This window comes from Takifugu rubripes, chromosome 12 (assembly GCF_901000725.2).
Source record: "Takifugu rubripes chromosome 12, fTakRub1.2, whole genome shotgun sequence".
Classification (NCBI taxonomy): domain Eukaryota; kingdom Metazoa; phylum Chordata; class Actinopteri; order Tetraodontiformes; family Tetraodontidae; genus Takifugu; species Takifugu rubripes.
In genome coordinates, this window is record NC_042296.1 from 7745290 (window position 1) to 7768249 (window position 22960).

General features: G+C 44.4%; 3 protein-coding genes across 6 annotated transcripts; 2 read left to right on the plus strand and 1 right to left on the minus strand.

The window, feature by feature from the left end:
• Window positions 1-350: 350 nt before the first annotated feature.
• Window positions 351-8320, plus strand: LOC115251710 (H-2 class I histocompatibility antigen, Q9 alpha chain). 4 transcript variants are annotated; one of them, XM_029845061.1, is made up of 8 exons: window positions 351-504; window positions 1389-1655; window positions 5641-5919; window positions 6696-7022; window positions 7258-7362; window positions 7502-7522; window positions 7637-7710; window positions 7840-8320. In XM_029845061.1, the coding sequence occupies exons 1-7, from the start codon at window positions 444-446 to the stop codon at window positions 7684-7686; spliced, it is 1110 nt and encodes a 369-aa protein (XP_029700921.1). In that variant the 5' UTR covers window positions 351-443; the 3' UTR covers window positions 7687-7710; window positions 7840-8320. The 4 variants fall into 4 exon arrangements, with proteins under 4 accessions (XP_029700921.1, XP_029700923.1, XP_029700922.1 ...); XM_029845063.1 differs by having other exon boundaries at window positions 7508-7522; XM_029845062.1 differs by having other exon boundaries at window positions 7261-7362.
• Window positions 8321-9203: 883 nt separating this feature from the next.
• On the minus strand, window positions 9204-11279 carry LOC101076852 (proteasome subunit beta type-8-like). The gene is made up of 4 exons (XM_029845084.1): window positions 11234-11279; window positions 10682-10810; window positions 9739-9943; window positions 9204-9387 (listed from the first exon to the last, which is right to left on the minus strand). The coding sequence occupies exons 2-4, from the start codon at window positions 10745-10747 to the stop codon at window positions 9299-9301; spliced, it is 360 nt and encodes a 119-aa protein (XP_029700944.1). The 5' UTR covers window positions 10748-10810; window positions 11234-11279; the 3' UTR covers window positions 9204-9298.
• Window positions 11280-16387: 5108 nt separating this feature from the next.
• On the plus strand, window positions 16388-19208 carry LOC115251713 (uncharacterized). The gene is made up of 8 exons (XM_029845081.1): window positions 16388-16543; window positions 16658-16731; window positions 16820-17133; window positions 17232-17559; window positions 17643-17789; window positions 17930-18541; window positions 18755-18964; window positions 19053-19208. The coding sequence occupies exons 3-6, from the start codon at window positions 16886-16888 to the stop codon at window positions 17987-17989; spliced, it is 783 nt and encodes a 260-aa protein (XP_029700941.1). The 5' UTR covers window positions 16388-16543; window positions 16658-16731; window positions 16820-16885; the 3' UTR covers window positions 17990-18541; window positions 18755-18964; window positions 19053-19208.
• Window positions 19209-22960: the final 3752 nt, after the last annotated feature.

Here is a 22960-nt window from a genome sequence, read left to right on the forward strand (position 1 = left end):
TGATCAGACACTAGAGAGAGCCCTTCACCCGGTAATGAGCGTGTTGGTTCCGGAGGTGACGTCATGGTGGGGCAGCTCTCGCACACCGGCTTAAAGGAGTGAATTATTGATGGATTTAAACATTAGATCAACAATGACAGACCTTTGCAGCCACACACACTTTAGATCTTTAAGTTTGCTCTAACTAGAGATCCCCCCCACCTTCACCCTCCAGCTCTCACTATAACGAGTCGCTTTCACTTTCACTTTGGCCCCGTTCAGACCCCATTCGCTTCTACCTGGTCCTAAGTGACGTCGGTGCCATCTCAGAATTCCTATTGGCTCCTGATCACGTGAACACGGTTTATTTCTCCTTTCTCTCCGCTTTTCCTCCTCATTTTTCTCCCGGACCGTCGACGCGGAATCATCCACTTTGTATCTGACCACAAAAACTGGCTTTCATCATGAAATCCCTCGACTTTCTGCTTCTTCTGGCACTAATGAGTCTGCCCGACTCTTCAGCAGGTCAGTTCTGATCATTTTAAATGTGGAAACGCTGAATTCAGTCAGGTAACTTTCATTTCAGGCTAAATTTCCGGAAGGTTTCCATTTGCTTGGCGATCATTCTCACACTTGGGCTCATCTATCAGACACGACTGAGAGGAATCTAGTTCATATCAGGAGGGTTTAAACTTTAATCATTAATAAATGTGATGAAGAAAAGCAGAATCTCAACCACTGTGGAGTTGATCCCAGTCTGAGAATAAAGCTTCAACAGCAGCTCCTCATGAGGAGAATCTTCACTTGTGATGATGGAAATGCTGCAGTTGATCCAACATGTGAGGGAGAAAAATCAGCTTTAATCAGAACAGAAGTGATCCTGATGAAGCTGAAGACAGGATCCCAAATCAGCGTTGGGATGTTTAACATGTTGCCATTAATCTTTCCACAAGAAATACTTTATATTTGCCTCCAAATAAATGAACTTATGAAACAAACCTCAATAAAATTACAGTGATTTTAGGGAGATTTTGAAGTGTTTCAGGTTTAACTGGAAACAGCTCAAGTTGTCATTAATCACTCGTTTAAATAGTGACTAACTTATTAACCTGAATAAGTTAGGAAAGAAAAATAAACAGTTTATTTAAAAGAAAATAAAAGGGTTTCTTTTCTGGTCTGAAATTATTTTTTAGTTAATTTTTTAAAATGTGCTGATAAAAATTTTAAACCAACGATGAATTTAAAATAAAAATATCTTTAAAAACTTGAAACTAATGAAAGTGTAAATAAATGAATAATTAGTCTTTTTCTATATTTAATTTTGTTTTCTGATTGTGTGTTATTAATATTAAACTCTTGTTGAGTCGTTTCTGACAGTAAAGTTGTGATATTTGATATTTTTCTCTCAGTGACTCACACTCTGAAGTATTTCTACACTGGATCTTCTGGAGTTCCAAACTTCCCAGAGTTTGTGGCTGTTGGGATGGTTGATGATGTTCTGATGGATCAGTATGACAGCAACACCAGGAGATCTCAGCCCAAACAGGAGTGGATGAAGGAAGTTACAGCAGATTATCCTCAGTACTTGGACAGAAACACTGGAATCTACATGAGTGCCCAGCAGACCTACAAAGTCGCCATTGAAATTTTAAAGCCGCGCTTCAACCAAACTGGAGGTGAGTTGACTTTTCTTTACTCCTGATAAACTATTGTTGACGTCCGGTTGTGTGTTTTGGTGATCAGGTGATCACACACACTCTTCATCTGGGAGTGTTTCACTCACCTTGATCCAACAGTGTGATGACGCCTCCTCTGGGCTCAGACACACTCCGACTCAGCAGAACGCTGAAACTGGACCGGACCTGCCTCACTCACACTGTTTCTGACCATCCCATAATACCCCAGAGACGTTGGTCAGGGCGTCAGCGGCAGGTTAGCCAGTAGAGGTCACATGACCTGCAGAAACTAGAGGATTCATCACATCACACGTTTGTTTGTAGCGGCTGAGCTGAGCTGAAGTGGACCACAGTGAGTCTGTGCATCATCCATTCATCTGGGACCACCCACAAACACTCACTGGCTCATTTCACCACTTCATCCTTTCATTAATGAATGAGTGTCATGAACGCCACATTTAGTTCTGATGATCTCACCAAAAACAGGAAAATGAACCCACCAACACATGAAGATACACAGAACATTTGCTCCTGGAACCAGAGGCTGGGCCTGTTTTTCATATTTCCAGCCAACGGCTCCACTTAGTGACACCAACAAAACCCTTTTGAGAACTTTGTGACTTCCTGTCTACATCTGCTCAGGGAGCAGCAACAAATCTGGTGACTCTTTCTGCTGTTGGTGGAGACAAACATCAACGTATGAAGCTGAATTAGAGCCGGAGCCGTTATCATTTTCTCCCTCTGACACGTTTCTCTTTTAGTCCATTTAGATGACAAATGTAGTCCAGTTAAAGTCTTCTATAAAGAGTTCCGTGTGTTTGGGTTGGTGTTCCTGTGTTCCCGTCACTTGTTTTAGGCTTCACAATGGAGCAGAAGTTTAGAAACGTGACAAGAAGCTTAAAAAGCAACATAACCAGGAACACTTCCAGAGAGCCTCTTTTGGGTCATTTTGCTGCTCTCCAGGCTGGATACAGGAGGAGGTCGGCCGTAGGGCCAGCAGGTCCAGCCCACATAGCAGGAATCTTCTTGATTTAGAGTCATATTCTAGCATGAGACTCAGCAGGACAAACGGGATTTAGCTGTATTTATAGAAAGGATTTACCTTATTTTCGCGACAATAAGGCGCAGGCATGGTAATACATACCGCTACGCTAGCTTAAAACATGCATGCTAGCGTGTATTTAGCAATGCACTCACGTACATCATATTCTGCATCTGAAATGAATCCCAAATGGCTTTTGCAAAAGCCGAAAAGCATTTACAGATTTTGGAACTGGGTGCACACATAAAGCGCACGCATTTTAAGGCGCAGGCATGTTAAAACATAACGCTACACTAGCTTAAAACATGCATGCTAGCATATATTTAGCAATGTACTCACGTACATCATATTCTGTATCTGAAATGAATCCCAAATGGCTTTTGCAAAAGCCGAAAAGCATTTACAGATTTTGGAACTGGGTGCACACATAAGGTGCACGCATTTTAAGGCGTAGGCATGTTAAAACATACCGCTACACTAGCTTAAAACATGCATGCTAGCGTGTATTTAGCAATGCACTCACGTACATCATATTCTGCATCTGAAATGAATCCCAAATGGCTTTTGCAAAAGCCGAAAAGCATTTATAGATTTTGGAACTCAGTGCACACATAAGGCGCACGCATTTTAAGGCGCAGGCATGTTAAAACATAACGCTACACTAGCTTAAAACATGCATGCTAGCATATATTTAGCAATGCACTCACGTACATCATATTTTGTATCTGAAATGAATCCCAAATGGCTTTTGCGAACGTTGAAAAGCATTTATAGATTTTGGAACTGGGTGCACACATAAAGCGTACGCATTATAAGGCGCAGGCATGGTAAAACATACCGCTACACTAGCTTAAAACATGCATCCTAGCATATATTTAGCAATGCACTCACGTACATCATATTCTGTATCCAAAATGAATCCCAAATGGCTTTTGCGAACGTTGAAAAGCATTTCTAGATTTTGGAACTGGGTGCACACATAAAGCGCACGCATTATAAGGCGCAGGCATGGTAAAACATACCGCTACACTAGCTTAAAACATGCATGCTAGCGTGTATTTAGCAATGCACTCACGTACATCATATTTTGTATCTGAAATGAATCCCAAATGGCTTTTGCGAATGTTGAAAAGCATTTATAGATTTTGGAACTCAGTGCACACATAAGGCGCATGCATTTTAAGGCGTAGGCATGTTAAAACATACCGCTACACTAGCTTAAAACATGCATGCTAGCGTGTATTTAGCAATGCACTCACGTACATCATATTCTGCATCTGAAATGAATCCCAAATGGCTTTTGCAAAAGCCGAAAAGCATTTACAGATTTTGGAACTGGGTGCACACAAAAGGCGCACGCATTTTAAGGCGCAGGCATGTTAAAACATAACGCTACACTAGCTTAAAACATGCATGCTAGCATATATTTAGCAATGTACTCACGTACATCATATTCTGTATCTGAAATGAATCCCAAATGGCTTTTGCGAATGTTGAAAAGCATTTATAGATTTTGAAACTGGGTGCACACATAAGGCGCACACATTTTAAGGCGTAGGCATGTTAAAACATACCGCTACACTAGCTTAAAACATGCATGCTAGCATATATTTAGCAATGCACTATCGTACATCATATTCTGTATCTGAAATGAATCCCAAATGGCTTTTGCGAACGTTGAAAAGCATTTATAGATTTTGGAACTGGGTGCACACATAAGGCGCACGCATTTTAAGGCGCAGGCATGGTAAAACATACCGCTACACTAGCTTAAAACATGCATGCTAGCATATATTTAGCAATGCACTCACGTACATCATATTTTGTATCTGAAATGAATCCCAAATGGCTTTTGCGAATGTTGAAAAGCATTTATAGATTTTGGAACTCAGTGCACACATAAAGCGCACGCATTTTAAGGCGCAGGCATGTTAAAACATACCGCTACACTAGCTTAAAACATGCATGCTAGCGTGTATTTAGCAATGTTCTCACGTACATCATATTTTGTATCTGAAATGAATCCCAAATGGCTTTTGCAAAAGCCGAAAAGCATTTACAGATTTTGGAACTCAGTGCACACATAAGGCGCACGCATGAACATCACATGTTAAGACACCTTGTCCAACTCATGATGAGTTTATTAAATCCCAGCTGCACAAAGAAAAGGAGCTTCCATTAAAGATCAGAGCAACGATGTTGGAGGATTTTCTGATTAAAGATGAATCAAATCCATCCAATCCTCAGGCTGATACAGTTTCCATGTTCCTCTCAGACTGTTGCCATCAACAAACTCCCTTTGTCTGGTGTGACGCTCTAATAACGCTGCCAGATGGAACTAAAATGGCTGCCCAGCCCTCCTGATCTGGGAGGTTGAACCCTCCAACATGGAGCTGCTTCAGATCAAAGCTCAGTTTTCCTACCAGGAGAAAAGAATTAAAACACGGACGAGGAATCATCAACACTCACAACGAGCAATTACAGCCTGATCAGCAACGAGGGACCAGCAACTTTGGATTCTGAGTCAGATTTAAGAACTTTCTGATTTTAGATCTTATTGGTCCATTTTTCCAGAATAAAGATCAAAGAACCGTCTCAGAATCATGAAAGCAAAACTGAGAGAAGAATCAAGTTTATTAGAAAAGAAAAGCTGGAATAAAGACGTGAGTGAAGGAAACAGGAAGCAGATTCCAGGTTTACAAGGGTGACACGGTTCAGTCAGGATCAATGAGGACTGTCCAGGTGAGGACAGTGTCCATCAGACCAGAGACAGCTGTTGGGAGCATCAGTGAGTCTCTGGGGGACGGTGAGACGGTCTCACCTGTTGACAGGTGGGTGAGCTGTGACGTCTCTGCTTTACTCACCTCTGTCTCTGTCTCTGTCTCTGTCTCTGTCTCTGTCTCTGTCTCTGTCTCTGTCTCTGTCCCTGTCTCTGTCTCTCAGGTGTCCACATCTATCAGAATATGTACGGCTGTGAGTGGGACGATGAGACTGGAGAGAAGAATGGATTTGATCAGTTTGGTTATGATGGAGCAGATTTTATCTCATTTAAACTGAAGGAAGGAATCTGGGTCGCTGCCAAACGAGAGGCTGAGATCACCAAACACAAGTGGGATCAGGATGAAGCTGGGATAGAACAACTGAAGTCCTACTACACCCAGTTTTGCATCGAGTGGCTGCAGAAGTATGTGAACTATGGGAAGAGCTCACTGATGAGAACAGGTAGAGTCACATGACCTGTGGCAGCATGACATCACACACCTGCAGGACACCTGTGTCATCCCCCCAGCCCCCCCTCCTCCCAAACTGTCGCCCCCCCCCACTCTCTCCCCTCACCCCCCCATGTCCCCCCCTCTTCCTCCCTCCCTTTACTCTCACTTTTCTTCACCTGTTTTCCAACTGCCCCCCCTGACCCTCTCTCCCCCCATTCTTCCCCCCACCCTTGTCCCCCTCTCTCTTCCCTTCCCCCTCTCCCCATGTTCCTCCTCTTCTTTACTCTCACTTTTCTTCACCTGTTTTCCAACTGCCTCTCTCCCTCTCCCCCTTCTCCTTCTCCCCCCTCTGGTGTTCCCACCCTGTCTCTCTCTCTGTCTCTCACCCACCTGCCCCCCCCCCCCCTACCCTGTCTCCCCCACCTCCACCCCTCCCTCTCTCTTTCCTTCACCTTCACCCCATTTCTTCCCTTCTTCTTCCCTCTGCTTTACTGCCTCACTTCTCTTCACCTGTTTTCCTACTGCCCCCCTCCTCCCACCCTGTCTCCCTCTCTCCCCCTCTGGTCTTCCCACCCTGTCGACATCTCTCCCCCCACCCCCTCTCTCCCCCTCTCCCCTCCCCCACACTCTCACTTCTCTTCACCTGTTTTCCTACTGCCCCCTCCACCCTCTCCCCCCCCCTCCCTGTCTCCCCCTCTCCACCCACCCCACCCCCCCTCCTCCCACCCTGTCTCCCCCTCACCCCCCCTCTGGTCCTCCCTCTCATCCTCTCTCTGTCCCCCCCAGAGCTGCCGTCAGTGTCTCTGCTCCAGAAGACCCCCTCCTCTCCTGTCAGCTGCCACGCTACAGGCTTCTACCCCGACAGAGCCACACTGTCCTGGAGGAAAGGTGAAGAGGAGCTCCATGAGGACGTGGACCACGGAGAGATGCTCCTCAACCCTGACGGAACCTTCCAGATGAGTGTTGACCTGAAAGTGTCCTCAGTCCCACCTGAAGACTGGAGCAGCTACAAGTGTGTGTTTCAGCTGTCTGGAGGGAAGGAAATCACCACAACACTGGACAAAAACCAGATCAGGACCAACTGGAGGAAGCCTGGGGTCAGAGGAGATGGTGGTGAGAAGCACACTCTGATTTTACTGTCTGAGGAATATTTCTTCTTTTCTTGAGTCAACAGGATCTAATTACAGGACATGAGCAGGAATAGCAAATGTTCAAACAAGCAAACGTCCAAAGATGTCAGCTCTCCTCACACTTAAATAATTCAGACAGATGAACAGATTTGGAGATGATCTTCTTTAGTCTTTGTCATCTGTGCTGGTTTTGATGGTTTTGCTTGTTTCCTCTCCAGCAGAGGATCCCAGTAACACGGCCGTCATCGCTGCTGTTGCAGTTGTTGTTCTGGCTCTCGTTCTCATCGCCGTCGTTGGTTTCCTCCTTTACAGGAAGAAGAAAGGTGAGAGATGGAGATGGAAGCAGAGCTTTAATCCTTCACTCTGCTTTTGCTTTAGTCTAAATGACAAAAGAAGAAGAAAACGTTGATAAAATCTCTGTCAAAGATCTAAAGCAGCAAAGCTAATCGACTTTCTTCTCAGTTGCAGGCAAATGTACCAAACGTGAGTAAAAGTTGAATCACATTTGGATTTTCTCTGGTGTTTGCTGAACTTCTCTTGCAGTAATTGTGTGTAACTGTGGTTTCTGCTCTAAGAATCTTTGTTCTGACCTTACAGCTGAAGGTCACTCTGAGGTCCAGGAGCCACTGAAGCCAAATCCAAACTAAAGGAGAACCGTCAGCATGAAGAGGGTGAGTAGCTTCATGTTAGAGCAGCTTTATCCTTGTTTTTGATTCATTGAGCTGCTCCTCTGGTGAAACTGGATCAACAATGAATATTCTGGTTTAATGTGTTTGATTATTTGGTCTTTTTCTTTTCAGGATGCTCTGGAACGAGGAGTGTTCTCCTGGAATAAATGCAACAGCTTATTAACCATTAGACACGTTAGAGGTTGTAATTATCAGATCTTTGCTGTTATTCAGTATAAAATTGTGGTGTTTGCTCTGATTTTTAGTTTTCATTTAGAATCAACTGATTTAAACCAGAAAGAACCAGAAATCATCACTCTTGTCATCATTTGGGTTTAAACATGAGCGTGACCTTTAATAATGGGGGTGTTGGGTCTTTATTTAGCTTTTAGTCAATAATGTATCTCTGGATGATGTGTTCACATTAACTGTTGTGTTAAACTCATAATTTAAGGGCAGATTTAAAGGGTTTGTTTAAAAGATGATTTCCTGATTGTGTTGTAGAGATGAAAGTTGAAGTTGGAAACAAATTTAAGATGTTTGCAGGAGTTTTCTGCTGCTTTAGATTTAGATTAATGCTGATTTTTGCTTTTCAATAAAATCCCCAACCCTGTTTTGGTGTGTTTTTTTTTATTCCTTTCAGGTTGTGATGCTCCTGATCTGTCAAGTTTTATTTTAGTTTAATTTAGCCTTTAAACAGTGAAGATGCTCCTCATCTAGACAGTCTGGTTCATGTTTTATGGTCCAAATCAGAAGGTCTCTGTCATTAAATCAGATGTGTAAAAATCAGTTTGTAAAAAGACCAACTGAAATTGTTCCTAATTAAACTAAAGACCAGAAAGACTTTGTGTAAATGAGCTGTTATTGTAGGTACATTGTTATAATCCATCTATAATCTCTCTCTGGAGTCCAAGGTTGATCCTTCTCTTCTCTATCAGCTGTTTCTCTCCAACATTGTTGGTTCTTTTCAGCAGAGTTCTGAGACTGGTCCCATAATGAGACTGAAATAAGCTGTGCTACATTTCAACAGCAGCTAATTTGGTTTTTGTCTCATTAAAATATTTATATTGAAACATTTGCAGATATTTTAGTGAAACAATGAAAAAGTTGTGATGGAATTATTAAAATAAAGTCGGATTCTAAACATGATGCAGATTTTTAGACTTTTCATCTATTTCACTGATGCTCAAAGTGTCATATCATCATGTATTAGATTGTTAAACTAACATTCACACCCAGTTATTACTGGTTGCCTGTTCCACTCCTGTTTCTACCTCAACTCCACCTCACATGGGTTCAACATCTGAACTTCAGCAGAACACCAAAGTGTGAACGACGTCATATATAGAATATATCAGCATAAAGCATCAACATCTGTACGTTTTACTGGGCCACATTTGAGCAGGACGTGTCTTCAGAATTTAGCCACCCTAAAGACATTTCTAACATTTATGTTCTTTTATTTATTTAATAGAAAAAAAAGATTTTAACAGATGACCTTTTTATTTTAGGATTTATTCAAAGCTTCGCCACAATTCTGGTACATTTGAGAGAAAATGTATAAAACAGGCTGCATGAGAGCAACAGTCGCTCAGAACATCTCCTTTTTGTAGAGGTGGATCAACTGTGACACGTCGTCCTGGCAGACTTTGATCCAGCCGTCCTCCATCATGTGGTACACTGGAAACACACACACACACACACACACACACACACACACACACACACACACACACACACACACACACACACACACACACACAACCTCTATTCAGTTCACTCCAGATTTACTCACATATTTGTCAAAAAGGGTTCTAATCCCTATTGAACATGTCCTGTTCCATCCAGAACCAGACTGGTTTTATCAGTCTGGATGTTTCTTCTGCATTCAGATATTAAATTATGAATTGAGACTTTTAACAGAGTCAGATTCAAGTTTTCAATGTAAAATGAGTTTTGAATCCAGATACAAGCTGTAAAAGGCAGAAATGATTATTCCAGAATAGGAGGCTTGTTTCTGGGAGAACTCACTATTGACCACTCCTCCAGAGTACGCGTCCCTGTGTGTGGCGTAGACGATGCCCCGACGGCCCAGATCGTACGCCTCCTCCACTGTCATGTCCTCTCGGAGGCCGCTGTCCACCACGGCGTAGGCATAACTGTTCCCAGAGCCAGTGGAGAACATCTGCCCGGAGAACCGATTCCCATTCCCATCCACATAGTAAAGACCAGGGCCCTGCAGAGAGATGCTGTTATGATGCGTTTGTTGTTCCTCTTCTTCACGTTCAAGCTTCATTATGTTGAAGCCTGATGTTGTCAGAGTGTTTTTATCTGTTCCTCTCATGTTTTCTCTGATTCATGGGTTTTCTAACGGTCATGTTTTTAATTTTATCCATTAACTGTGGTAATATTGGTAAGGGGTGACCTCATTATGTGTTTAAGGTCACTTTTTGTTCATCCTTCATCCTTTAAAGAGGAAACCAACTCGGTGAGGAGGTTATTTCATGCTGAAGGTCAGAGGTCACTCCAGTTTCCTGACTTCATGAACGGAGTTTCTCCAGCAAATACTCTAATCAAAATGAATTCAGAATGACCTTCACCACCCACGAACGCCCCACAGTGTTATGATGACCTGCCCCCCCTCTGTGCACTGGTTGGATTTGAGCAATAAACCAGTTCTGCTGAGGTTTGGGACAAGCATTTAAATTTCCTGGACCCTCTTTGAGGTATAGCGCTGGTTTCCAGTAGGGGAACTGGTGTTGGGGGATCTTACTGTGACTGGGGTAAAGTGGGTAGAGATTGGGACACATCCAGGGAACAAGAGACAGTGGCTGGTAATGGTTGCTTTTTCTTCACGAAGACTAGAGAGGGAGTTGGGTTAGTTAGGGGCTCTGTATAGTTAACCAGGACTAGGGGAAGCTCCATTCTGCTATGACTGGTATTGTTTTATCTCTACACACATATGCTTACACACCTGTTTATCCCATCCACAAATCATGCTTCCCACAGAGAGTCCCATTCCTCTGTATCCCAGCATCATGTTTGCCAGCAGTTTGGAGGCTGCAGCCACAGAGATCGATGGTTGTTCCTCAGCCGGTAAAGCCTTCACAAAGACACGATTTATTGTAGGAGCCTAAGTACCGTTTCAGTTCATTAATAAGTTGTTAGTTCATTTATTTGACTCAGGTGTGCGTGGAGGATTTTACGTTTAAAATTGCGTATAGGCCTTAATTGTCATTTCCGGTCATTTACGTGTAAAAGACTGTGTCTCGCGCAGCGTGGGGCGGTTGTCATGGAGGGGAGCCACGCAGTTTCTCGCTCGCTAGTTAGCTAAGTTTTTTGCCTTTTTGGATTTCAAGCCATCTGAATTTGTTGTTTTTTTGTTTTTGTATGTCATGCTGGATCTTTTGTATCATGTCCATGTTTTTGGAGTAAAACATGAGAACCGGGAAATCGTTTGGAGTGTTTTTGTGGACGGCAGGAGAGGAGAGCGTCGGGCTCGTGGCTTCAACCATTAGGAACCTACATTTAGTCGAGAAACTCGCTCTTCGTGGAGTTTTGGAGTGTGGAGCTGTCTAACTGGAAACGGAGGATAAAAGAAGGAAAAGTCTCGGAGACCTTTGGAGGAGGAAAGTGACGAGCTGCGTGAGGGAGCTCGTCAGCCTGGCGTCGGAGGTGAATTGATCCAAGTCTGCTCGTTGAGATCCGTGAGTGAACCAGGAAGGATCGTTGTTCGGCTGAATAACGAGGTGAAACTCCGTGGTGATTCAGCGTTTTTATTAAAGTGGAAATAATAACTGTTCATGGAGGAAAAGGACAGTGAAAAAAGGATAATAAAAATGACTGAGAAGGGCATGGAAGATCAGAAGTCTAGAAAGATCCAGGCTCGCAAGCGCAAGCTCTCACAGCTAATTAGCTTAAGAAAGCTAATTAAACAGCTAATGGAGGATGATGTGAACGTGGACACTGTAAAGAATAAGCTTCGTGTTGACTTCAGTGGCTTGCAGATGGAGTTTTTGGAGAAACTCTTGCCTGCAGAAGTTTATGGAAGAAGAGGAATTTGTGGATGATCAAACTAGCTGGTTTGATCCAATAAATAAATCTATGGACATGTTTTTCTGGAAATGTGAGGAGTGGATGAAAGAGGGTTTGAGGCGTGCTGAGCATGCTGAAGAATGTGACAAACGTATAACACCCACAGACAGATCGCCAACTACAAAAGTGACCACTAGAAGTAAAGCTACATCACAAAGTGGAAGCTCGGCTTCATCAGCATCTTCAATCAGCTTGAAGGCAGAAATGGAGCGAGCATCATTAAGAGCAAAGGCTGCAGCTTTACAAAAAACACTGGCCATGAAGAGGCAGACTGGCATGCAGAGAAAAGGCAGCGAGAAGCAGCGTTTGAAGCCCAACAAAAGAGGATTGAAGCTTCAATAAAGGCTAAAAAGGAAATGCATGCCATGCAAACTGAGCTGGCCGAGTCCGACGCTAAAATGGAGGTGCTGCAAAATGATGAGGCTGCAGCAGAAGAAAGTGGCACAGTTAAAGCTGGTGAAAAGGATGAAACGCACACATGGCCCACCAGTCAACCTGCCGTTCAGCTGTCACCAAGACCCACATCACAAGCACCCAAAGTCGCACCAAATGCTCCAGCAGCAACTTCTCAACCGGTTACATCTGCACCAAAACCTGAGCGTATAGACCCACAGGGAGCAGTGCTCGAAGGACTTTGCCGAGCTATTTCCCAGCAAGCCAGCGTTACGGAATATCTGGTGAAGAGTCCTCAAGCTTTGCTACTTCCAGACCTCGCCATTCCAACATTTAAAGGGGGCCCACTGGAATATAAATCTTTCATTAGAGCCGTTGAACATGGGATTGAAGGCCGCACAAGAGATGATCGTGATCGTCTTGAATTTTTGCTGCAGTCTACAAGTGGACAAACACATGACGTGGTTAAGAGCTGCATGCACATGGAGTCTACAGCAGGATATGCCGAAGCAAAACGAATGTTGAAGGAGTTCTTCGGTGACGACTTCAAAATAGCAGAGGCATACATAAAGGAGGCTTTGGACTGGCCCACAATCAAGCCAGAAGATGGTGTTTCTCTTCAGTCGTTTGCATTATTCCTGACCGGCTGCTCCAACACAATGATGGATATTAGCTACATGGAAGACTTGGATAACACGGCTAATATAAGGGCACTGGCAGACAAACTTCCATACAAGCTCAAAGAATCCTGGAGGAAGTCTGCTTGTGACCTGCAAGAAAGAACAAAGAAAAGAGTCAAGTTCAAGGACTTTGTGGACTTTATAAATCAGCAAGTTAAGTATCTGCTGCATCCACTCTATGGAAACATTAAAGAGAACACCACAAACTCAAAAGACCCTACAAAACTGAGACCGAAACCACAATACTCAGAGACGTTCAAGTCAAGAAAGGTGTTCACAACAGTCGTCATGCCCACGAGGGCTGAGAATGAAAGGCAGACAGCAACAAAAGCACAACCTGTCTCAGTGGATGGTTTCAGCAAACCTCGTGTTTACTAGTGATGGGGCGATGATACCTCAAGGAGTGTATTGACACACTACACAAACTGTGTCGGCACTGTGTTGGTCACCCAATAGTGACCCCTGCAGTAGTTATAAAATGATTGAAGGTAAAGGAATTCCTTGTTTGCTAAACTGAGTTGGTGTGTAAAATATAGCAAATTTGAGTTACAATTTTTTATTTATGTACACAGATGTTTTGTTAACTGTTAAATCATATGAAATAATACAAAAAAGTGATTCGTTTATGAATTGTTATTGAGAAACAAACGTTTTTGGAGTGTCGCTCCAAGGCGATTTCTCCTCTTGAACACCAGCTCCCCAGCCTTAGAAAATCCTCTTTCACACGGTGCAGATGACGATGGTGAGCAGAGAGTTTTAAGTGCAAGCTGATGCAGATGTGGATGTGTTTTCTGGTTCTCTCACAAGTATCTGCCAATTCTTCATCCCATGCCGAGCTCTATAATGCCTCAGCATTGATGAAGTGCTCTTATTGATGGAAGAGAGCTCTGTGGAGCAGAGCCGACACTTCACCTACAATAACATAAAAAGTGAATTTATCTGAAAACAATTCAAACCTCCTCCCAGAACAGAGTAAAAACTAAGGTGGCACATTGCATTCACTTGTTAAAAAAATAGACACCCTATCTCATGATTTCGAGATCAGGATCTCGTTATTATGAGATAAAATGAATAAAGCAACTGTAAGGCTTTTTAACTATCATATGTATCACAGGTCATTCACTTGATAAAGTGAGTGCAATGCGCCACCGTTAAAAATTGTATATAACAGTAAACAATGCTCAAAGGAGCAAAAGATTTCCCTTGTTTGGAGTCACAAGATCAAAATTATTCCACACTGGGGAAAACTTCTTAGAACGATCCATAATTGCGCAACTGCAAAACTCCATCCAACAAACCCACGACATGTCGATACAGTTTGTTTCCTTATAAACACACGTTGGCGCGGCACATCCAAACGATACAGTTCCTGTATCGCTCACGTGATTCTTTCTTAAAGCGATACACGCACCGATACGGGGTTTCACTCTGGAGCTCTCGGCACAGTGCTGACGCACCAGTGTCGCTCGTCCCATCACTAGTGTTTCCTGTGAAGGAGAACAGCACAGCCTCACAGCCTGCAAGAAATCCAAGAGCAAACCACACAAAGACGAGACTGGTTTCTTGAGGAGCAAAGGTCTGTGTTCTGCATGTTTAAAGCACGGGCATATGAGCAGCAGCTGCCAACAGGAGCTTCAATGGGAAGAATGCTCCAGACCGCATCCCCCACTGTTGCACATTACCAACAAAGATCCAAGAGAAGAAACAAGAAGAGACAATTGTGAACAGCAATTTGTGTCAAGTGCCCTGGTACAAACTGCTGAAACTTTTGGTGTCACGGGGGCCGGTAAAGACGATTGTGCTCTTTCAATCATTCCTGTGTGTGTCAAGGCCCAAAAAGGAACCAAGACGGTGACAACCTGTGTGTTTTTGGATCCTGGTAGCTCAGCTACTTTTGCTACAGAGTCGCTGATGAACCAGCTGAACATGAACAGACGCAATGTGAGAACCTCACTGCGATCTATGGGGGAATGAATCGGTAGTGAACACACGCGTTGTGGCTGATTTGGAGACGGAGCGCCTGTCTGCCAGCGTTGGAGAGTTTTGGTGTTTCCCCTGCTTGTTCGAGGTCTCCACGCCGCCCTGCTGGACTAGAGAACACGAAGGACTTGACTCCTGTGTTGGCTCCGCTCAGTTTGCCAGTTTGATTTGGTTAAATAAAGGCTAGTTTTTGGACTTTTTATCACTGGGTTTTTGCCTGCTTTCGGGTCCTGTAAAAACCCAAACCTTATCAGATTAGACTTAAAACCTTCCTCTTTGAAAAAGATTATTGACACTAATTCTTTAGTTCCATTTATTATCCTACACATAATTATCCATATTTAGGAGGCCGTCTAATCATTAGGTTAACATCTTAGTTATGCTGCTATAGGCCGAGGCTGCCGGGGTCCAGAAACATGATCACCTGACAGGCCTCTGTCACCCTGCTGGGTCATGGCTTCCTCTCCTCTCCTCTCCTCTCCTCTCCTCTCCTCCACACCTAGTAGATCAGTGATGTTATTTTTTGTGTAGTTTTTCTGTGAGCCAGTCTCAGGGGTTCGGCGGGGCCTCCGCCACGGAGGGGAAGACACACCCGACTCATCGTGTCAGTTCGTGATGACGCCCCGCTTGGCCGTCACTGGCTGCAGATGATCACGTTACATTGCTTGGCCGATCAGTGCTGCAGGGAATTTGGTGCTCAGTAGTCAACGTGTGACTGACGTGGTAGTACGTCGTCTGATTTCATCCATGTGCTCGTACTGGGCAAATGACGATTTCTTGATGGTTTCTGCGACTCTTCAGCTTCCTGCTGCTGCTGCTGCCTCAACATGCATTGTTGGCCAGAGCACGTCTGCATCCACTGGTGATTCGGCAGTGTCAAGTCCTGCACACTCGTTCTCTGTGGTAAATGAAGCCTCCAAATCATTTTCTTGCAATTATTTCATTCAGTCTAACATACGTATGCCTGACTGACTCATTGTATGTGCTGTATTTTTCAGATACCCTCTGTTGTTCCAGAAACAACCCATGCAGGTGACACATCAGTCACCCTTCCTCCTCCGCAGAGAAGTCCAGTCAGCTCTACTGATGTCTCCACTGCTCCAATAAGGTTGAGGATAAATATTTCAATGGTAAATTTAACATACTGATATTAATTTCTAGTCAAAGTTACTTACTCCAAATGTTCTTCAAGCATAAAAACATCTTATGACATAGCGATGCAACGTTTTGCCTCTAATTTCCAAGGCTTTTGATTTTGATATATGTTTTATGAGTTTGATATATGTTATTTTAAGTTTGAAAGATCAAGGTTTGGTGGAAAACATGTGAGAGCTGCAAAGCCAAACCTGAACGTTTCCAGAAAACCTTCCCAGGTGAATATAAGAACATATTATGAAGTTTGGCATGTACATACAAATGTATGACAGTAGCAAATAATAACATGTCACATCTATATAACCCCATAGGTACCAGTGACTGCATCGGGACATGAGGGTCCTGGGGCAGCTTCAGCCATCTACCCATCTCCTGATCCTGTCCCATTGCCAAAGCAGCCTCATCAACCTTCCCCGTCTCGTCCAACTGTTTCCGCATCCCCAGACACCTTCCTTGCTCCCCCATTACCACCATCTGTGCAGCCACCAGCACCTGCTCAGCCTGTGACGGATCATACTGTTGTGAGCAACCTGGTAAAAACAGTCAACATAAATAGATAAAAGTGATGATACTTTTGTTTTGCCTTAAACTATTGCATGGGATGAGTCTTAAAAGGCAGGTCTCCTTGTTTTGCTGTACTTTAACAGAACCCCTTTCAGCCAGAGCATTCTGCTGCTCTCCCACTGCTGTGGCCAAAGACAATGCCACAGCAGGACCACAAGTGGGTGTCATCAGCTTTGTTCAGGGTTGGTTCAGGTGGAAAGTTGGAGTTGCGTGACCAGCTTCAGCTGTGGTATTACCCTCCACAGCCATCTCTGGTGTACCACCAGGCTCCAACCCCTTGCCGTTTCTTCGCACAGTCTCTGCTGCTGTGGATGCCGTACAGGCTATGGAAGGTACGGCTGCTCTGCTTAAAGCCAGCATGTAATGGGCATCCACTGGCCAGCGGTGGTCTTCACAGGAGAGTGCGCCAGGTCCTTGATGTCGACCGCTATTACAACTTGGTCACAGAGACCCTGATATGCACCAAGTGCAGAACTAGCCAGTTGTCATGGAGTCAGGCAATTCTCCAGCAGCTGGACCTGGAACACCGTTCAGAGTTTAGGGTCATCCTGACACGCAGGTACACGACACAAATACATACATATGCACTCACTACACATATTTACACATCAAAATGTAGTTTGGAGAAAGAGAGAATAATTTTTTTCCTTTTTAAAGATATGCCTGTGACATCAGAGTGATCCGTCAGCTGCGTGAGCGTGGCTTAGGGAACAGTCCATCAAGGATTATTCTCCAGCTAAAGGAGAACCACAGCGAGGAGTGGCTCCAGCGGGTTGCTCGGTACACAGCACAGTGTGCAGCTTTCATGGATGCCTCGAGACTGCTGCAACCACATTTCCAGGAGCCCCCAGTATCAGCGGTGTTACCAAGCTATAAGTGGCTCCTTGTTGTGTACAGTCAAGATATCCTGAACAGGCTGGAGGATATTAAGGCTAAGATAACTTCAGTCTATGGATGCATTTTAAAAATGGACTCTACTAAGACGGTTAGAATTTGAATAGCTCTCATCTTCCAAATAATATACACTCAATCTTTACATAAATGTTCTGACGGTTTTTGAATTTTCAGATCACCAAGAAGCTCAGTGGAACTGCCAAGGGCACTGCCCAGTGGCTGACTTCTGTGGGGAACGAAATGGGTCAGGTACTCATTAGTGTCCTAACAGCCAGTGAGGGTCCAGCATTGGACCTTTATGGCTGCAGGCCTGATGGACAGGTAATAATGACAATACTGATGAACTATTAGCTATTTAAAAGAACGAGTTCTAAAATGCTTAACAGAATTGCAAAAAATGAAAGTGACATTATGGATGGATTCAGAATGAAAAACTAAATGCACCAACATGACTTCCTCAGGTACCAGAGCGCAGGTATGGATCCTCCTGTTGCACTTTATGTGGACAACGGCTGCTGTAAAGAGGTGGGCGAGACCAAGATCAAGGCCAAATTTGGGCGGTGGCCAAATTTGATTGTCCGTCTAGACATTTGGCATTTCATGCGTCGTTTGGCAGTGGGATGTACTACTGATGCACATCAGCTGTACCCCACCTTCATGGCACGCATGTCAGCCTGCATATTTGAGTGGGATGCAACAGATGTGGCGGAGCTCAGAAGGGCCAAGAAGGCACAACTGTTGCAGGAGGGCTGGCCCGCTCTCTCTGACCAGGAGTTGGACAAACACAGGAGAGGAGACATCCATCCAACTCCTTGATCAGCTTCTTACGGAGCTCATGACTGGCAAGGGGAATGATGCACTGGGTGTTCCTCTTCTAGACACTGTTAGGATGCAGCACATCTGGGGCATCCAAAGGCGGCATGTGAGGTGCATCCAGGACCCTCCTGGCTTGGCTTTATACACGGAGACTGGGAGCACTAGAAAGGGAGGAGTGGTATTAAAAACATTCCGCTGTGCCAGGGGTTCCACGTCTCTGGAATCGTTTCACTGCCATTTGAATCGATTCATTCCAGGTTTGTGCTAAATGTTCATGATCACTCTTTATAATGAGAATTCAGGCCAGGGGATTTAATGGTGTTTTGCTTTTAAAGTTGTTGGCCTATGAGCCACAGTGATTTGGGGTTCTGACTATTACCTTATAAATAGTGTTCTCTGTGTGTAACTCTTCACTTTTTCTCATTTATCAGGAATCTCTTACACTTTACTTCCTTTACTTGTTTCTCAAGGGAACAGTGCGAACCTGCTGAACTACCAAATCTACCTTTTGGAAGGACTCAGTCGCTGGAATCAAGACCGGGCCGCTGCTGCTGTCACATCTGAACCTTCAACTTTGCGCACGTACGCAGGGGAGTTGGTTCATTGTGTGAACAGCAACTACGAGAAAGTGTTTGGCAGGAAACTTATTCCAGGGTTTTCACCACCTGCAAAATACACAGGTAGTGTCAAAAGTGCCTGTGTGCATTGTTTTTATTTGAGTTTGGGATGGTTCTGTTATTCAAAATTTCCCAATTTAATATTTGTCAGGAGAACTCATTGGGGTGCAGTACTTGCTGAGGCAGAATAATGAACCTCTACAAGACATGCACCCCAATTCTGAGGAGACATCCCAGTTGATGGAGGACTTAGATGTTGAGGAGCCAAAAGATCCAGATGAGGGATTTGAGGATTTTTGGGAAGTGAAGCAACGATTGTGGATCTGATGGTTTCTAATCCCATCAAAGAAATCTACCCTCCTCCAGCTGTTCTTTGTCCTTCAGCTGTGCTTCCTCCACCTTCAGCTGTGCTGGGTTTTTGCCTGCTTACGGGTCCTGTAAAAACCCAAACCTTATCAGATTAAACTTAAAACCTTCCATTTATTATCCTAGACATAATTACCATATTTAGGAGGCCGTCTAATCATTAGGTTAACATCTTAGTTATGCTGCTCTCCTCTCCTCCCCTCTCCTCTCCTCTCCTCTCCTCCACACCTAGTAGATCAGTGATGTTATTCCTTGTGTAGTTTTTTCTGCCCCCCGTATCCATCTACAGCAGAGGTTCTTAACCTGGGTTCCATCGAACCCGAGGGGTTCGGTGAGCCAGTCTCAGGAGTTCGGTGAGCCAGTCTCAGGGGTTCGGCGGGGCCTCCGCCACGGAGGGGAAGTCACACCCGACTCATCGTGTCAGTTGGTGATGACGCCCCGCTTGGCCGTCACTGGCTGCAGATGATCACGTTACATTGCTTGGCCGATCAGTGCTGCAGGGAATTTGGTGCTCAGTAGTCAACGTGTGACTGACGTGGTAGTACGTCGTCTGATTTCATCCTTAATATTTTAATCCATACTAACTATGTAGTGGTCGGACGAATACGTACAACATGGATCCACATGTATCACGGAACGTGATGGGAGTCAGCGTCCCATCTGCATGATTTGCAATGTTGAGCAACTCTCGTCTCGCACCGGCAAAACTACAGGAGCATTTCCTGAAGCTGCAGATGGGGAACACAAGAACACAACGCCTGCTGAATTCAAGGTGAAGAGAGCCAGATTCGATGAAAAGGCCACTCTGCCTTCTCTTGGATTTGTACCCATTGACAAACCGATCCTCACAGCATCGTACGAAGTTGCTTCCCTGATCACAAAGCAGGTTAAGCCACACACCACCGGTGAAACACTCATAAAACCAGCTGCGTTAAAGATGGCGAATCCGATACTCGGAACAGCGGCCGAAGGTAAATTATCCCAAATTCCTCTTTCAGACGACACCATCAGCGACAGAATAGAGGACACGAGTAAAGACATCTTGGCTCAAGTCGTCGCAGATCTGATTTCAAGCCCGGCAAAATCCAGCCTTCAACTCGATGAGACCACAGACGTTTCTAATCTAAGCTAGCTTGCTGTTTTTGTGCGCTATATAAAAGACGACATGATGAAAGAAGATATTTTATGTTGTAAGCCTCTTACAACAACAACTAAGGCAGCCGATGTGAAGAAGCTTGTGGATAACTTCTCCAGAGATGACAATCTTTCATGGGATGTGGTTTCTGCAGTTTGTCCGGACGGAGCTCCAGTCATGCTGGGAAGAGTCTGGTTTTGGTGCGTGAGTGAGGGTCGATGCACCGCACATCATTGTCACGCATTGTATTCTGCACAGGTGTAACAGGGCCTTTGTGTCATAATATGTTATGGGGCGTTTAATTACACAAAATATGGTCCATACAGAATTTCCGGTGTCCTGCATTTCTTCTTCTGTGTGTCCCCTATAAAAGGGATGGTGATCCTTCCGCCTCTCCCCTTTTGCAATATACTCTTGTGGGAGAGGCGGGTGTCTCATTTTCCATCACATCAATTTGGATTAGTTACGTTTGGTTCTCTGTTCATACATTTATGTATTCTAATTGATTGTTTGATGTGTTTGTTTATTCATGTTATAAATACAATAGAACATACCAGCACTTAAATATGAAGTTTAAACAGTTTCGACCGTTAGCTTACTTGCCATGACGAGTTTCGCTAATGTACGTCTTCCCGCCTTGTGTGTGTCTAGGAACTGAAGCGGGCTGTTAACTGTTTATTCGTATTTTTATTTGTTGCTGTCAGAATAAAAAGATAATCCTGGACACGAGAGTCTCATTAAAACACAACGCGGAGTTCCACCAGTTACACAGGCATGCGCTGGCAACAAAAACCTCGCCTCCAAAACTGGCAGAAGTGTTAAAAACGGTAGTGGAAGGTGCAAACTATGTCGTCCTTCTGCACCGTCCTAATGTTGGGCGGTTGTCCCGGGGACAGGTGCTGCACCCTGTTTTTGCCATGCGTGTGGAATTAGCCCTGTTTTTGCAAGAACACCAGCATTGTCATGCAGATTGCTTCAAAGATTCTGAGTTCATTCTCAGTTTAGCGCACAATGTAGCAATTTCCACGCACTGAGATGAGCTTGCAACGTCTCTGGGCGGACACTCCCCTACAGGAGCGTCATCTCCAGCATGGGTGAGACAGCGTCCACGTTTGCTGTTGGGACAGCAGGTGTCAATGATGAATACCTCGACGGAATCGTTGAAATTCAGCAGGTTCAACAGCAACTCTTCAGAACAAGAACGCTCTCAACGTTTTGGTGTCAACAAAGGGAAAAGGATCCAGTTATTGCTAATAAAGCCCTGGAATCTTTTATGGCATTTGTTACAACATGTCTTTGCGAGCAATCCTTTTGGAGGATGCTGGACATAAAAACGAAGAAAAGACTTTGCTGTGAAAATGACACGAGAGCGGCGCTTGCCAAGGTGAAGCCACGCGTATCTGAACTGGTCTCCAAGGCAACAGCAGAAGTCACACTGGTTTGCAGTCATGCAGATTGTTGTGAGTTCAAGCACTGTGGGTTTGTTCTTTGAACAAGGTGAAAATAAACATTTACATTAAGAAGGTTTGGTGAATGCGCATATGGAACTGGTGGGGTTCGGTACCTCCAACAAGGTTCAGAACCACTGATCTACACGTATCGCCGCCTTCACAGCTGTATGCTGACCTCCTGACCTCCGACCCCACTGACCCACTCAATTCTAAGGGCAGTTTATTATCATTAATATAATTAATGTATTTCCCTGATCTCTACCTATTCTCTCCTCTACCTGTCCTCCCCCCTCTCCTCTCTCTCTATCCAGCCCCCCCATCAGCAGGAGGGTCCCCCTACATGAGCCTGGTCCTGCTCAAGGTTTCTTCCTGTTAAAGGGGAGTTTTTCCTGCCACTGTTGCTTGTTGGGGGTCAGGCCCTCAGATTCTGTAAAGCGCCGAGAAACAATTCTGATTGTAACAGACGTGATATAAATAAAGATTGATTGATTTGGGTTTAAACATGAGCGTGACCTTTAATAATGGGGGTGTTGGGTCTTTATTCAGCTTTTAGCCAATCAATAATGTATCTCTGGATGATGTGTTCACATTAACTGTTGTGTAAACTCATAATTTAAGGGCAGATTTTAAGGGTCTGTTTAAAAGATGTTAAATATATAATGTTACTTGACGGGACGGAACACGAGGAGACACCACTGACCCACGTTGACCACAAACCGACCAGACGCTGGTGATCGGGAGGCGGCGGCTTTTGAAGAGTGGAGATCGGTGACCAGCTGCAGGTGTGACGGTCACCTGAGAACCCAGGTGGATCCGCCACGCCCCCTAGTGAGAAAACCAGGAACACAAACACGCACCAACACACAGGCCATGACAATTATCTCTGTTTGGTCAGATTTCAAGTTAATTTATTTCTGTTGAACCACAGTTTTAGTCGGATTCATTTAATATGTAATAAATGAGTTTAACTGCTGGCTAAACTGAGTTCCATCCAGTCTTCCTTTGTGTTTTATTAGTTTTATATCATTTGATCAAAGGTGTCGATGACCCTGTGATTGTGAGTGTGTGTCCACCAGTTTGTCCTTCAGGACTTCATGGACTGGTGTG

Excerpts from the sequence above, each read along its gene's own strand:
- LOC115251713 (XM_029845081.1), top strand. The coding sequence starts at position 16,886 with ATGCCGTACAGGCTATGGAAGGTACGGCTGCTCTGCTTAAAGCCAGCA. Across the intron at positions 17,134-17,231 it reads AGGGTCATCCTGACACGCAG|ATATGCCTGTGACATCAGAG; the intron begins GTACACGACACA and ends TCCTTTTTAAAG. Across the intron at positions 17,790-17,929 it reads GCTGCAGGCCTGATGGACAG|GTACCAGAGCGCAGGTATGG; the intron begins GTAATAATGACA and ends TGACTTCCTCAG.
- LOC101076852 (XM_029845084.1), bottom strand. The coding sequence starts at position 10,747 with ATGATGCTGGGATACAGAGGAATGGGACTCTCTGTGGGAAGCATGATT. Across the intron at positions 9,944-10,681 it reads TTTGTGGATGGGATAAACAG|GGCCCTGGTCTTTACTATGT; the intron begins GTGTGTAAGCAT and ends ATCTCTCTGCAG. Across the intron at positions 9,388-9,738 it reads CTCTGGAGGAGTGGTCAATA|TGTACCACATGATGGAGGAC; the intron begins GTGAGTTCTCCC and ends GTGTGTTTCCAG.
- LOC115251710 (XM_029845061.1), top strand. The coding sequence starts at position 444 with ATGAAATCCCTCGACTTTCTGCTTCTTCTGGCACTAATGAGTCTGCCC. Across the intron at positions 505-1,388 it reads TCTGCCCGACTCTTCAGCAG|TGACTCACACTCTGAAGTAT; the intron begins GTCAGTTCTGAT and ends TTTTTCTCTCAG. Across the intron at positions 7,023-7,257 it reads TGGGGTCAGAGGAGATGGTG|CAGAGGATCCCAGTAACACG; the intron begins GTGAGAAGCACA and ends TTTCCTCTCCAG.